Source organism: Pangasianodon hypophthalmus, chromosome 17 (assembly GCF_027358585.1).
Source record: "Pangasianodon hypophthalmus isolate fPanHyp1 chromosome 17, fPanHyp1.pri, whole genome shotgun sequence".
NCBI lineage: Eukaryota > Metazoa > Chordata > Actinopteri > Siluriformes > Pangasiidae > Pangasianodon > Pangasianodon hypophthalmus.
In genome coordinates, this window is record NC_069726.1 from 19,988,051 (window position 1) to 20,002,853 (window position 14,803).

Sequence of the window (14,803 nt, forward strand, 5' to 3'; positions counted from 1 at the left end):
TATGGTCTGTAGTGGTTTGCGCTTTTTTTGTTGTTGTTGTTATGATGAGGATGATGATAAATGAGTGTGATTTTTGTTCGGATTACACTAATATGAATAGAGACAGTAACACTATAGAGTTACTAAATACATTCACATACAGTACATTCATGTAAAAAAAAAACAAAGCATATGGCCTCAAAAGTCTTAAATATACATTTGTTAAATCATTTGAAATTGATTCCTTTTTTAAAATTTGCAGTGAGTTTGAATTCCTAGAGATTTGCTACAAAAGCCATGGAAATCAGAGTAAATGGGATTTTGATGTTCTTTTAATAAAATAGGCCAGCATAGTTTTTAATCGGGTGGCAGAGCCGGGCCATGCACATCCTCAAGCGTGTGCCTTTCAGGGCAAATTACTACCTACCACCAAGGTTATCAGTGTCATCTGACAGCAAAGTTTTTTCTCTGGAAACTAGAGCTACACCTAGTTTTTACTACATGCACTATTCAAACAAGATCACATTGCCACACCTGCTATGAAAACTACCAGTGTTTGCCCTTCACAGGAAAATTACAGACTTGGCATATTACATCTCTCCCATTTGTTTTTCACATGTAGTGCATGTGTTTTTATTTTTCACATGATTCATTCATCATTCATTCATTCTTCTTCCAGAACAAATTTAACTTGCTCAGGGTCGCAGTGGATCCAGAAGGGATCCAAGTCCATCATAGCAGACTTTGCACACACACACACACACACACACACATTCATTTACACCTAGGGTTAATTTCGAGTAGCCAGTCCACCTATTCTTGTTTTTGGGAGGTGGGAGGAAACCAGGACAAAACCCTGATGGACACAGACACGTGAAACTCCACACAGACAGTAACCTGCACTCAAGATTGGACCAGAGACAATGCAGCTGCGAGGCAGCAATACTCAAATCATTTATTTTCACATATTAATTTTTCATGTGTTTTATCACATATAATACAGCTTGATGATTTCTCGAATCATAAGATGTTGATTAATTTTCTATACCAGCAGCTAGACACACCCCCTCCCCTGAAGATGTGATTCTACAGCTGTAAGACTAAAGACATTAGCTGAAAAATGTAACAACCTGGCTTGTTTAAAAAAAAGTTGACAATGAAAATAGAATATTTAAAGAGGTTTGGACAGAGAAGTACATCGATCAGCCCTAACATTAAAACCACTTGCCTAATATTGTGTAGGTCTCCCTTGTGCCGCCAAAACAGCTCTGACCTGTCGAGGCATGGAAGGTGTGCTGTGGTATCTGGCACCATGATGTTAGCAGCAGAACCTTTAAGTTCTGTAAGTTGCGAGGTGGGGCCTCCATGGATCAGATTTGTTTGTCCAGCACATCCTTGAACTCTTTATCATGTTCCTCAAACCATTCCTGAAAATTTTTGCAGTGTAGCAGGGCGCATTATCCTGCTGAAAGAGGACACTGCTATTAGGGAATACTGTTGCCATGAAGGGGTGTACTTGGTCTGCAACAATGTTTAGGTAGGTAGTACATGTCAAAGTACATGAACGCCAGGATGCCAAGGTTTCCCAGCAGAACATTGCCCAGAGCATCACACTGCCTCTGCCAGCTTGCCTTCTTCCCATAGTGCATCTTGGTGCCATCTCTTCCCCAGGTAAGTGATGCACACACACCCAGCCATCCACATGATGTAAAAGAAAACATGATTCATCAGACCACACCACCTTCTTCCACTGCTCCATGGTCCAGTTCTGTTGCTCACATGTAGGTGCTTTTGGCGGTGGACAGAGGTCAGCATGGGCACTCTGACCGGTCTGCGGCTACGCCATAGCCAGCCAGCATTAACCTTTTCAGCAGTAGCTACAGTAGCTCTCCTGTGGGATCGGACCAGACAGGCTAGCCTTCGCTCTCCATGTGCATCAGTGAGCCTTGGACGCCCATGACCCTGTCCCCAGTTCACCAGTTGTCCTTCCGTGGACCAATTTTGGTAGCTACTAACCACTGCATACCAGGAAGACCTCACAAGACCTGCCGTTTTGGTGATGCTCTGACCCAATCATCTAGCCGTCTCAATTTATGCCTTGTCAAAGTCACTCAGATCCTTACACTTGCCCATTTTTCCTGCTTCCAACACATCAACTTCAAGAAATGATTGTCCACTTGCTACCTAATATATCCCACCCCTTGACAAGTGTCACTGTAATGAAATAATCAGAGTTATTCACATCACCTATCAGTGGTTTAATGTCACGGCTGATCAGTGTATATGTTTATTCTCCTCAAGGCCACTTCATAATTGATATATTTATGTATGTACTGTAAGTATGTATATAGATTATATGCATGTATATTATCTACAATACACAATAATATTAGGAAACATTTCAGCGATTATAATGAATTGTTTAGTAAGAGCAGTGAAAAGTTTTACATCCAGTGAGGATGAATACTTATGCACTTAAGTTTTAACTGAAAAAATTTCACATGTTTATTTTTAAATAATTTGGGAAAATATATAGATTGTACCCTCTGCTTCAATATTATGGGATACTTTGTGGTAAATTCATGACATATAATCCTGTTTAAATCCATGTCATTTCCAGTTGTAACACAACAAATTGTGGAAAGGGTCAGTGAGGTGAGTACTTGCAAGGTGCTGTAATGAGAGCGAGAAATGTAGGTTTGTAGGTTTTGACCTGTAGGTGGATTGTGGGTGTTTAGTACGATCTAATTTCTGTGTGAAATTTAATAGTTTGTTCCATGAAAATTAAAAGAGCGATGTTTGTCTGCTCAAATTGTTTATTTGCTTTTTGCTTCCAAAGTCTGTGCTGAAGAGGTCAGTGTTTGTGGGTTTTTTCCTGCTTGCTCTCATCGCTGTGAGCCATGCAGCCTGTGGGAAAATCAAAGCAGGTAGATGTTTACACACACACACATGCACACACACTAAACTTGGTAGGTTTTGATTGACATAATTCAGCTAATTAATGCTATGCTAACCCTAACCTTAACCTCAATATCCAAAAGGGAAGAGAAAAAGCTAAAAATATTAGCTAAAGAAGCTAAAGAAATCCAAATATTTTTAAAAGACATTTGCAGCATCAGACCAGAGACTAGCTACAGCGACAGGACTAGAGATATTAGCTAACAAAAGGAAGAATTTTCACAGATTTTTTTAGATTTCTCATTTTCATTAGCCCTCTCTGGTCTGATTAGAAAAGTGACAACTGGGCTCATTAAAAAAACTAAATAAAATCTGACAATGAAAATTGAATATTTAAACACAAGTGAACAGAGAAGCTTGAGTTTATTCAAAAGGTCCATGTCCAATTCAGATCTGATGTCTCATCTGTTTAGAGTCCATGGCGATAGTGAAAAATGGTAATGTGAAGCACTACTACAGAACAAAACATAACCACTTCAGTAGCAATGAATAATCATTAATGATTGAGCATTAAAAGGTCACATTTGTCTCAATTCAGTCATGACTTCACTTATCCAGGCCTTTGTAATCAAGGAATTTTAAATAGCTGGACCTTTAAAAATTTTCATTGAACACCCTTGTGCTAGGAAATGAGGTATCGAGATATTGTTACAATAAGGCACATGACCTAGTAGCCATAATACGACAGCTTTGCTGAACTTTCTTGTGTACTTGTGGGATTAGTGTATTTAGTCCTATGTCTGTGCAATTATTCCTTTATCTATTTATATTTTACTATGAAGTTGGATATTAACACTATTTTAAGTGCGACTCATTGTCAGGACCGCGTGGATAAGACGTGGCACCCGGTTGGATCCAGCTGGACAAACAGCGAGTGTGCACAGTGCCACTGCAGATCCGATTACGCTTCATGATGTGATGGGTAAATATATAACATAACAAAACACCCTTAAATGTAAAATATGTAATATGTACTTCCATGCCAGTAATGCTCAAGCTAACACTTACAGAACAAAGTGTGGAGTTTATTAGCATACAATCAATTTCTTCTTCTTTTTTTAACAGCTGGTGTCACACCTCAGAGGACGATTTTCTCTGGAAACATTGTGAACACCTAGTTTTTACCACATCCATTATTCAAACAAGATCATATTGTCACACCTGCTCTGAAAACACTTACCAGTGTTTGTCCTGACAGAAAGGTCATGGGAAAATTTCACTTTTCACACTTCACACTAGTGCATGTGTTTTTATTTTTCACGTGATTAAGTGTGTGTGTGTGTGTGTGTGTGTGTGTGTGAGATGACAATTTTTTAATGACTTGACCCTAGTTTGGATTTTGTTTTTTATTCATTTGGCTCCATCTGGCCTGGTTTGGATTGGTTTGGTTCACTTTTGGTTTGGGCTGGAATGCCTTGACTCATTATGTTTTGGACCCAATTTATCATGGTTCATTTTGACTCAATGGTTAGCATTGTAGGGCCAATTTTTCTGTTTGTTTGTTTGTTTGGTTGGTTTGGTGTCATGTAATCAGATTTGAGTGAAGCCTGGTTCTTGATTTTCAGGTTAGTTCGGCTCAGTTTAGTTTGAGCTCATTTGAGCAGATTTAGCTTGGTCCTTGCTTTTTGAGTTGGTTTATGATTCAGTGTGGTTTAATTACACATATTTAGCCTTCTTTAATATGGTCACTTTGGCTTTCATTTGCTGTGTTTGGTATGGTTTCTGTCTTTTGTGACAACTTTAACCTGCTCAGGTTCACAGTCATTATTCACGCCAATCTATCATAGGACACTATGCACACACACACACACACACACACACACACACACACACACACACACGCAGATTCATTTACAGCTAATTTCAAGTAGCCAATCAACTTATTCCTGTTTTTGGGGGGTTGATTAATTTTCTATAGCAGCAGCTCAGTCCCAGATGTTTATATTAATGCACAAGAATGTCTTTGTATGCTGTAGCATTACAATTTCCCTTCACAAAGACATACTAGACAATTGTATGAGTCCAACTTTGTGGCAACAGTTTGGGGAAGAACCACATTTGGATGTGATGGTCACGTGTCCACAAACATTTGTTCAGAATGTATGGAGTACTTACTGTATATCCAGTTAAGTACATATACATATATCAGTATGAAGTGTTTTCACAGTCAGTTCCTTTCATGATCTGTGACTCTAACGTTTTATGTTCGTTGGCTATGTAATGTAGTGTCATGCCTCCTCCACACCCTCCGAGTGAGCAAGTCATTTCTCGTTCTTGAGCTGGGGAGATGAGTAAGATAAAAAATATACATATCCTTCCCTTTTGTGCTGCTTTGTGGCTGTGTTAGTTCAAAACCATTACATGAGCCTCTCATGGTGTTTGACTTTTGGGGTTTGGTCATGAGGTTTGTTCTCTGCTTTTCCTTTCTGGAAAGTGTTTTGGAATCCCCAATTATTCATGTGTGTCTGGTCCCCATTTCTTGGACTATACCTCTGCCTTTGCATGTTTAGCTACACACAAAGACAGTGTAGTCCTTCACTGGAACTAAGAGGCCCAAACCTGTTCCAGCATGACAATGCCCCTGTGTCCAAAGCAAGCTCCATGAAGACATTTCTTGCCAGGGTTGATTAAGGTGGAAGAACTCAAGTGTCCTGCACAGAGCCCTGACCTCAACCCCACTGAACACCTTTGGTATGAACTGGAACACTGACTGCAGCCCAGGCCTCCTCACTCAACATCAGTGCCTGACATCCTCACAGCCATGCTCCAAAATACAGAAGAGTAGAAGTTATTATAAGAGAAAAGGGGGACAAATTCTGCAATGGGATGTTCAACAAGCACAAATGAATGTGATGGTCAGGTATCTACAAACTTTTGGCTTTATAGTGTATGAGAAAGAAGATGCTGGAAATTCCACCTTAGTAGAATGTGTGTCATGCCAGGTCCCTATGTATGTTGACACTTTAACGATGTAACTTTTGGCTATATCAGATATTTGTGTTCATGTCTTGAGTAAACCCAGTCGTTACACAAATGACTTGCATAAATCATACTGATATGTACTGATCACGTGATGCTGGTAACTCCATCCCTCATTCTGCTGTATTTAAAACCAAGCATCCTCTTTAGATAGTAGATTTTGAAGCACTGGAGTGTCCCAACTTGTTAAAATGGTGAGTTGACCTGAATATTCTCAAATTGAATTATATATTTATCAGTGTATTTACTTATTGGTTTCATTAACATTTCCTGCATTTAAATTGTTAATCTCTTTAGGACAGGGGTGTCCAATCTTATCAACAAAGGGCCAGAGTGGGTGCAGGTTTTCGTTCCAGTCAAGCAGGAGCAACACCTGATTCCACCTCTTTAATCAGTTGACCTTGGCTTTCAGTAGACTCAAGTGTGGCTTCTGCTTGGTTGGAATGATAACCTGCACCCATATCGGCTGGACTGGACACCTCTGCTTTAGGATAATGATTTTTACCTTGTGTATCTTTACAGATATTGCTAATGATAAAGCTTAATAATAAATATGGATGAACAAATTATTTTTAAATACATTTGTTGCATACTGTACACTCTGCATTTACACAGTTCTCGAATCCTATCAGTTATTCAGATTGTTTATAATATACAATAGTATTCGCAAACTTTTCAGTAACTACCATTAATTACTTAGTAACTCCAGTGAAATTCTTCACAGCATTGGGGGTAAATACTTTACCGTTTACAGTTTTATTGGTAAATAATTTTGAATCTATACTGCTTTTCTCCCAAACTTCAATATTAAGGTAGATGTGTAGATCTGTAGATTCATGACACAATGCTGTCCATTACAAAATGCGGAAAGGTTTAAAGGCATGGTAATAGTTATGGAGAGATTAGAGTGAGGAATGTAAGTTTGTAAGTTTGGACCTGCCAATGGCTTCTGGATGATTGGGTACAATATTCTTAATAAAATTAAATAGTTCTGTCAATAAAAACACACATTAAAGCAGAGGTAGTTGAACTGTGTTCAAAAATGGCAGACTCCCCCTTCTCCCACCCCAGTTCATTCATGTGAAATACAATGTGAAATAAATGTGGGATCAATGTAGATCACATTAGACAAGTATAAACTTAACATCGGTTGTCTATGTATTTTTGTTAGGGATGCACCGAAGACGCACCATAATGAAAGTTTTAAGTGATTAAAACAACTGTTTGTTTCCTCAGAGGGTGGGACTATGCATTTTTTAACTCTTGGGTTTCATGTGTTTTAATTTTATTTTATTATCACTTGTTTATTTTATTTTATTTGCCAGTTAATCATAGTTTTAATAAGCCCTGGGTATATGATGACTTGGCCTATTTTTTTTATATGTATATGCTCCTGAAGAAGTCAGTGTTCGTGGGTTTTGTTCTGCTTGCGCTCGTCTCTGTGAGCCATGCTGCCTGCTGGTTCAAAGAAACCAAAGGTAGATGATTTTACACACACATACACACATACACACACTATGTATACTGCCAAATCTAACTCTAATCTTAACCTCAGTAACCAAAAGTAAAGCTTTTGGCTCTTTTACTTTTTAGAGAACACTGAATGCATTTAAAATCCAATTATTTATAGAAGACATTTGCAGCATGGCATGTCCAAGGCATGTGCACATGGTATAGTAATACAGTAATTAGCAATTAACTTTCAGACAATGTAAATAAGTACTAGCTTAGATTTTTCATTTTTATTTGCCTACTCTGGTAACATGAAGTGCCACTAAGAAACAAAGCATAACCACTTTAAATAGCCAGGAATTATTCACTAATGATTCAGCATTGAAAGGTCACTGTGGTCTCCATTCAGTCAGCTTCAACGCTTATCCAGGCCTTTGTAATCAATTTAAAATTTTTAATAGCTGAACCTTTATAAATTTTAGTTGAATATCTCACATTTGCTGCTGCCACCATGTTGTCACAGAGCAGAAATACAGTATTGTGTCTATTTATATTGCATTTTGAAGCTAAACATTGACTCATTGAACACCCTTGTGCTAGGAAATGAGGTATCGAGATATTGTTACAATAAGGCACATGACCTAGTAGCCATGATAGGACAGCTTTGCTGAACTTTCTTGTGTACTTGTGGGATTAGTGTGTTTAGTCCTATGTCTGTGCAATTATTCCTTTATCTATTTATGTTTTACTATGAAGTTGGATATTGACTCTATTTTAGGTGCGACTCATTGTCAGGATTCCGTGGATAAGACATGGCACCCGGTCGGATCCACCTGGACAAACCGCAAGTGTACAAAATGCTCTTGCGACGCCGATTCCATGGGTTGCTGTGATGGGTAAATATATAACATAACAATACACTCTTAAATGCAGAATAACTACTTCCATGCCAGTAGTGCTCAAGCTAACACTTGGCAGTGTGGCACGGATCCAGCTGGACAAACAGCGAGTGTACAAAGTGCTCATGCAGCACCAGTTACCTTTCTTGCTGTAATAGGTAGATACACAACACAGCAAAATGCTATTAGATGTAAAACATGGAGACTATTAACACAACAAATCATTTCACTGTTAGAGACTGGAAGGATATTTTCAAATTCCAAGACTGGCAGTAATATGTAGAAATATATATATACATAATTTCATCATGTTTGCATACTTAATACATGTTTTGCATATCCAAAAAAATGGATAATGGTGTTATGGGAAAATAATCGACCTCTAACCATAACTCCCCTTTGCGCTGGGTTGCATCACACTACCCCATCATTCAGTATTTTCCTATAACCTCACCCCTATTTATTATGTACTGATCTTTTTATTTATCTATTTTACAGATGGCCAACGCGCGTGTCTAAAGACTGCATCATTAAATATTATTATAAAACTTGTACATATAAAGTGATTAATACGAAGATTCCAGGTGGTCCGTGCTCTGGTGTTGGAAAGTGACTGTCAAGATGAAATGAATTAAAGTTTATCGCAGAAGTAAGAGACCAGAGGCATAAAATAATATGCTCCTGATTACTTTGATCTGAACCTACAATAAAGCATTACTGAAGCATTAGTGCTGGTGAGACTTGTGATTTGATTTGTCAATAAACTGAACTCTTCTGAATAATAGAAGAAATTAGTATCATGTCCACCAAGGAACCACCGGTCTGAGTAGGGAAACATGGAAATTCTATATTGGCTGGGTAATTGTACACGGTATGTTTCAGGCTTAGTTTTAATAATGATTTTGAAAGGATCAATATATTTTGGACTTTTGAACTTCTGGTTAGGAGGCTAGGAGGCTAAGAGGCTAGGAGGTCCAGGGTGGACAGTCAGACTCTCTCTCCACTTGGAGTTTCTCCTCTGTGTCATTATGCCTGTTCCTTGTGATGTCGTAATGCTTGATGCAGCTGTCTGTGTTTAAAATTATCATTTACATTTACCATCTAGATTTAACATTTAGAATTACATTTGACATCTACATTAAACTTTTAGATTTAACATTTATTTTTAATATTTATATTTAATATTTAGGTTCCCTGGTGGACTAGTGGCTAGCATGTGGCGCTCTCATGGCCGTGGTCTGGGTTTAATTCCCGGTCAGGGAACCAACCCCAGCCACTGGAGGGTTACACAAGCCAGTGCGCTTTCAGTTTCGGGCCAGAAATGGGGAAGGTTGCATCAAAAAAAAAAAAGTCAAAATATGCGGACATTTGATCCGCTGTGGTGACCCTGAACAGGAACGGGGGGGGGGTTATATCTAAAATTTACACAGAAACCTAACATTTTATTTATCCTATCCTGGGAACACTGGAAGGAAGGTGAGAATGCATACTGCATGGGATATCAGTCCATTGCAGGGTACCATGAACATGCACATTCACACACTCATTCACACCTAGGGGTAATTTGGTGTAGCCAGTCCAACTACCAGCACAGTCATTATTCACGCCAGTCTATCATAGGACACTATGCGCACACACACACACAAACACACACACACACAGTTTCATTTACACCTAATTTCAAGTAGCCAATCAACTTATTCCTGTTTTTGGGGGGTTGATTAATTTTCTATAGCAGCAGCTCAGTCCCAGATGCACAAGAATGCACAAGAATGTCTTTGTATGCTGTAGCATTACAATTTCCCTTCACAAAGACATACTAGACAATTGTATGAGTCCAACTTTGTGGCAACAGTTTGGGGAAGAACCACATTTGGATGTGATGGTCACGTGTCCACAAACATTTGGTCAGAATGTATGGAGTACTTACTGTATATCCAGTTAAGTACATATACATATATCAGTATGAAGTGTTTTCACAGTCAGTTCCTTTCATGATCTGTGACTCTAACGTTTTATGTTCGTTGGCTATGTAATGTTGTGTCATGCCTCCTCCACACCCTCCGAGTGAGCAAGTCATTTCTCGTTCTTGAGCTGGGGAGATGAGTAAGATAAAAAATATACATATCCTTCCCTTTTGTGCTGCTTTGTGGCTGTGTTAGTTCAAAACCATTACATGAGCCTCTCATGGTGTTTGACTTTTGGGGTTTGGTCATGAGGTTTGTTCTCTGCTTTTCCTTTCTGGAAAGTGTTTTGGAATCCCCAATTATTCATGTTTGTCTGGTCCCCATTTCTTGGACTATACCTCTGCATTTGCATGTTTAGCTACACACAAAGACAGTGTAGTCCTTCACTGGAACTAAGAGGCCCAAACCTGTTCCAGCATGACAATGCCCCTGTGTCCAAAGCAAGCTCCATGAAGACATTTCCTGCCAGGGTTGATTAAGGTGGAAGAACTCAAGTGTCCTGCACAGAGCCCTGACCTCAACCCCACTGAACACCTTTGGGATGAACTGGAACACTGACTGCAGCCCAGGCCTCCTCACCCAACATCAGTGCCTGACATCCTCACAGCCATGCTCCAAAATACAGAAGAGTAGAAGTTATTATAAGAGAAAAGGGGGACAAATTCTGCAATGGGATGTTCAACAAGCACAAATGAATGTGATGGTCAGGTATCTACAAACTTTTGGCTTTATAGTGTATGAGAAAGAAGATGCTGGAAATTCCACCTTAGTAGAATGTGTGTCATGCCAGGTCCCTATGTATGTTGACACTTTAGCGATGTAACTTTTGGCTATATCAGATATTTGTGTTCATGTCTTGAGTAAACCCAGTCGTTACACAAATGACTTGCATAAATCATACTGATATGTACTGATCACGTGATACTGGTAACTCCATCCCTCATTCTGCTGTATTTAAAACCAAGCATCCTCTTTAGATAGTAGATTTTGAAGCACTGGAGTGTCCCAACTTGTTAAAATGGTGAGTTGACCTGAATATTCTCAAATTGAATTATATATTTATCAGTGTATTTACTTATTGGTTTCATTAACATTTCCTGCATTTAAATTGTTAATCTCTTTAGGACAGGGGTGTCCAATCTTATCAACAAAGGGCCAGAGTGGGTGCAGGTTTTCGTTCCAGTCAAGCAGGAGCAACACCTGATTCCACCTCTTTAATCAGTTGACCTTGGCTTTCAGTAGACTCAAGTGTGGCTTCTGCTTGGTTGGAATGATAACCTGCACCCATATCGGCTGGACTGGACACCTCTGCTTTAGGATAATGATTTTTACCTTGTGTATCTTTACAGATATTGCTAATGATAAAGCTTAATAATAAATATGGATGAACAAATTATTTTTAAATACATTTGTTGCATACTGTACACTCTGCATTTACACAGTTCTCGAATCCTATCAGTTATTCAGATTGTTTATAATATACAATAGTATTCGCAAACTTTTCAGTAACTACCATTAATTACTTAGTAACTCCAGTGAAATTCTTCACAGCATTGGGGGTAAATACTTTACCGTTTACAGTTTTATTGGTAAATAATTTTGAATCTATACTGCTTTTCTCCCAAACTTCAATATTAAGGTAGATGTGTAGATCTGTAGATTCATGACACAATGCTGTCCATTACAAAATGCGGAAAGGTTTAAAGGCATGGTAATAGTTATGGAGAGATTAGAGTGAGGAATGTAAGTTTGTAAGTTTGGACCTGCCAATGGCTTCTGGATGATTGGGTACAATATTCTTAATAAAATTAAATAGTTCTGTCAATAAAAACACACATTAAAGCAGAGGTAGTTGAACTGTGTTCAAAAATGGCAGACTCCCCCTTCTCCCACCCCAGTTCATTCATGTGAAATACAATGTGAAATAAATGTGGGATCAATGTAGATCACATTAGACAAGTATAAACTTAACATCGGTTGTCTATGTATTTTTGTTAGGGATGCACCGAAGACGCACCATAATGAAAGTTTTAAGTGATTAAAACAACTGTTTGTTTCCTCAGAGGGTGGGACTATGCATTTTTTAACTCTTGGGTTTCATGTGTTTTAATTTTATTTTATTATCACTTGTTTATTTTATTTTATTTGCCAGTTAATCATAGTTTTAATAAGCCCTGGGTATATGATGACTTGGCCTATTTTTTTTATATGTATATGCTCCTGAAGAAGTCAGTGTTCGTGGGTTTTGTTCTGCTTGCGCTCGTCTCTGTGAGCCATGCGGCCTGCTGGTTCAAAGAAACCAAAGGTAGATGATTTTACACACACATACACACATACACACACTATGTATACTGCCAAATCTAACTCTAATCTTAACCTCAGTAACCAAAAGTAAAGCTTTTGGCTCTTTTACTTTTTAGAGAACACTGAATGCATTTAAAATCCAATTATTTATAGAAGACATTTGCAGCATGGCATGTCCAAGGCATGTGCACATGGTATAGTAATACAGTAATTAGCAATTAACTTTCAGACAATGTAAATAAGTACTAGCTTAGATTTTTCATTTTTATTTGCCTACTCTGGTAACATGAAGTGCCACTAAGAAACAAAGCATAACCACTTTAAATAGCCAGGAATTATTCACTAATGATTCAGCATTGAAAGGTCACTGTGGTCTCCATTCAGTCAGCTTCAACGCTTATCCAGGCCTTTGTAATCAATTTAAAATTTTTAATAGCTGAACCTTTATAAATTTTAGTTGAATATCTCACATTTGCTGCTGCCACCATGTTGTCACAGAGCAGAAATACAGTATTGTGTCTATTTATATTGCATTTTGAAGCTAAACATTGACTCATTGAACACCCTTGTGCTAGGAAATGAGGTATCGAGATATTGTTACAATAAGGCACATGACCTAGTAGCCATGATAGGACAGCTTTGCTGAACTTTCTTGTGTACTTGTGGGATTAGTGTGTTTAGTCCTATGTCTGTGCAATTATTCCTTTATCTATTTATGTTTTACTATGAAGTTGGATATTGACTCTATTTTAGGTGCGACTCATTGTCAGGATTCCGTGGATAAGACATGGCACCCGGTCGGATCCACCTGGACAAACCGCAAGTGTACAAAATGCTCTTGCGACGCCGATTCCATGGGTTGCTGTGATGGGTAAATATATAACATAACAATACACTCTTAAATGCAGAATAACTACTTCCATGCCAGTAGTGCTCAAGCTAACACTTGGCAGTGTGGCACGGATCCAGCTGGACAAACAGCGAGTGTACAAAGTGCTCATGCAGCACCAGTTACCTTTCTTGCTGTAATAGGTAGATACACAACACAGCAAAATGCTATTAGATGTAAAACATGGAGACTATTAACACAACAAATCATTTCACTGTTAGAGACTGGAAGGATATTTTCAAATTCCAAGACTGGCAGTAATATGTAGAAATATATATATACATAATTTCATCATGTTTGCATACTTAATACATGTTTTGCATATCCAAAAAAATGGATAATGGTGTTATGGGAAAATAATCGACCTCTAACCATAACTCCCCTTTGCGCTGGGTTGCATCACACTACCCCATCATTCAGTATTTTCCTATAACCTCACCCCTATTTATTATGTACTGATCTTTTTATTTATCTATTTTACAGATGGCCAACGCGCGTGTCTAAAGACTGCATCATTAAATATTATTATAAAACTTGTACATATAAAGTGATTAATACGAAGATTCCAGGTGGTCCGTGCTCTGGTGTTGGAAAGTGACTGTCAAGATGAAATGAATTAAAGTTTATCGCAGAAGTAAGAGACCAGAGGCATAAAATAATATGCTCCTGATTACTTTGATCTGAACCTACAATAAAGCATTACTGAAGCATTAGTGCTGGTGAGACTTGTGATTTGATTTGTCAATAAACTGAACTCTTCTGAATAATAGAAGAAATTAGTATCATGTCCACCAAGGAACCACCGGTCTGAGTAGGGAAACATGGAAATTCTATATTGGCTGGGTAATTGTACACGGTATGTTTCAGGCTTAGTTTTAATAATGATTTTGAAAGGATCAATATATTTTGGACTTTTGAACTTCTGGTTAGGAGGCTAGGAGGCTAAGAGGCTAGGAGGTCCAGGGTGGACAGTCAGACTCTCTCTCCACTTGGAGTTTCTCCTCTGTGTCATTATGCCTGTTCCTTGTGATGTCGTAATGCTTGATGCAGCTGTCTGTGTTTAAAATTATCATTTACATTTACCATCTAGATTTAACATTTAGAATTACATTTGACATCTACATTAAACTTTTAGATTTAACATTTATTTTTAATATTTATATTTAATATTTAGGTTCCCTGGTGGACTAGTGGCTAGCATGTGGCGCTCTCATGGCCGTGGTCTGGGTTTAATTCCCGGTCAGGGAACCAACCCCAGCCACTGGAGGGTTACACAAGCCAGTGCGCTTTCAGTTTCGGGCCAGAAATGGGGAAGGTTGCATCAAAAAAAAAAAAGTCAAAATATGCGGACATTTGATCCGCTGTGGTGACCCTGA

General features: G+C 38.4%; 1 protein-coding gene across 1 annotated transcript; it reads left to right on the forward strand.

Moving 5' to 3' along the window:
* Positions 1-136: 136 nt before the first annotated feature.
* Positions 137-14,140, forward strand: LOC117595711 (beta-microseminoprotein). Its single transcript, XM_053241501.1, has 7 exons — positions 137-6,110; positions 7,316-7,394; positions 8,147-8,264; positions 8,766-11,255; positions 12,461-12,539; positions 13,292-13,409; positions 13,911-14,140. Exons 1-4 carry the CDS (start codon positions 6,108-6,110, stop codon positions 8,878-8,880), a joined length of 315 nt encoding a protein of 104 aa, XP_053097476.1. The 5' UTR covers positions 137-6,107; the 3' UTR covers positions 8,881-11,255; positions 12,461-12,539; positions 13,292-13,409; positions 13,911-14,140.
* The last annotated feature ends 663 nt before the right edge of the window (positions 14,141-14,803 follow it).

What these genes read in the sequence shown, in the direction of transcription:
- LOC117595711 (XM_053241501.1), top strand. An exon ending in CTGGTTCAAAGAAACCAAAG is followed by an intron (nt 7,395 to 8,146) that starts GTAGATGATTTT and finishes ACTCTATTTTAG; the next exon opens with GTGCGACTCATTGTCAGGAT. An exon ending in TCCATGGGTTGCTGTGATGG is followed by an intron (nt 8,265 to 8,765) that starts GTAAATATATAA and finishes TCTATTTTACAG; the next exon opens with ATGGCCAACGCGCGTGTCTA.